This window comes from Acanthisitta chloris, unplaced genomic scaffold (genome assembly GCF_000695815.1).
Source record: "Acanthisitta chloris isolate BGI_N310 unplaced genomic scaffold, ASM69581v1 scaffold8369, whole genome shotgun sequence".
NCBI lineage: Eukaryota > Metazoa > Chordata > Aves > Passeriformes > Acanthisittidae > Acanthisitta > Acanthisitta chloris.
Window position 1 is genome coordinate 45,771 of NW_008691976.1, and position 1,662 is coordinate 47,432.

A 1,662-nucleotide genomic window follows, 5' to 3' on the forward strand; every position below is an offset into this window, starting at 1 on the left:
GAAGGGACTGGAGCACAAGTGCCATGAGGAGAGGCTGAGGGAGCTGGGGGTGTTCAGCCTGGAGAAGAGGAGGCTCAGGGGACACCTCCTCACCCTCTGCAACTCCCTGAGAGGAGGTTGGAGTCAGGTGGGGGTTGGTCTCTTCTCCCAGGCAACCAGCAGCAGGACAAGAGGGCACAGACTCAAGCTCTGCCAGGGGAGGGTTAGGTTGGATATTAGGAAGAGACTTTTTCCGGAGAGGGTGCTCAGGCATTGGAATGTGCTGCCCAGGGAGGTGGTGGATTCCCCATCCCTGGAGGTTTTCAAGCTGAGACTGGATGTGGCACTTAGTGCCATGGTCTAGTGACCACAGTGGAGTTGGACTTGATAATCTTGGAGGTCTTTTCCAACCTGGTTGATTCTCTGATTCTATGAGTTATGGTCCCTCTATGAGTTATAAGCCATGAGTTATGCCTTAGCGTAAGTCACAGCTGTGGTCGTGTGGGTGTGCAAAAGGTCCCTGGGAAGAGAAACCTTGATTTCAGCAAATAAAATTCCCATGAAGAGCTGTGCAAAATTCCTAGTAGTCCACGCAGCTGGGAATCACTAGGAATGTGGAATCTCAGCAGAACACCTACATTTCACCTCATGGCTTGGGCTTTGCTGCTGTTGTACAGCAACTGATTTCAGCTCAATAAATGGACTGAGCACTGGTAATAAACTCCAGTTTCAATCCAACACTAAATTAACTTCTAGGAATGGTGTGGTAAGTGCAAGGGACAGGGAGAAACAGCAGGGAAAGGAAGATGCACTTACTTCTGAGAGTACCCTGTGTACATACTTGAGCCTGTCCCTGGTGGGCAGCAGCAAAGTGCATCTCTTGAGCAGCAACCCTGGGACAGAGAGGGACACAAACACAGCTCTGAGTGTACTTACACAGCACAAACACTGCTGGGTTGGCTCAGGCACACAGCACTGAGGAGGAGCTGCTACTACAGGGAGAAAAGGGCAGCAGAAAGGAGTAACACATGTATGGAGAAGGAGCAGCAGGGACATGGTTTCCTCAAGGAATGTTTGCATGGAGCATGTCACCGTAACGTGTTTGTTGTGTGGTTTAAAGCTCTTGTGACTCATGGTTGGAGCTCTGTTAAAATTACTCCATTGGTTTGGGAATTGCAGCTGCTAAATATATTGGAAAGAAATGCTCACTTGTTGCACCTTTTCCCACAGGACCCCGAGGGATGCTGGGTTTCCCCTTATTTGATGGACAGAAAAGCTTCAATTTTTTTTTTTCTCTGAAAAGTAAATATTCCAAACTCTGCTAGTGTGAAACAGGGAAATTCTTTTTCCTCCAGACCTGTGATGGTGTGTTTGGGATAGCCAAGTCTGGAGTTCAGCTTCATGTGGAACAGCTGCTGGTGGAGCAGAATCTTTTCCACACCACTGGTAGAAAATGAGTTCACAGCTTGCACCCAAAACCTTTCACCAGGATAAAATATATACATATTTGTTGTCAATTAATCAAGAAATTCACAGAAAATCATGTGGTTTCCTGGGAGATAAAAAAAGGGAACTTCTTTTCTTCCCAAAATACCTAATTTTTCCAAGGTCAGAAAGTACTTGATGAATTCATTGTGGTTCTGAAGTGAATCTTCCCTCCTTTAGAAGTGTGTCAGCATTCCT

General features: G+C 46.8%; 1 protein-coding gene across 1 annotated transcript in view; it reads right to left on the reverse strand.

Annotated features, from left to right (window-relative positions):
• The window catches only part of FBXO47 (F-box protein 47), a gene marked incomplete at its 5' end in the record, with an annotated part of 9,283 nt that overhangs the window by 5,203 nt on the left and 2,418 nt on the right, over positions 1-1,662 (reverse strand). The window contains one exon of the mRNA XM_009082474.1: positions 796-872. Within this exon, the coding sequence (XP_009080722.1) occupies positions 796-872 (77 nt within the window). The remainder of the gene's footprint in view (positions 1-795; positions 873-1,662) is intronic.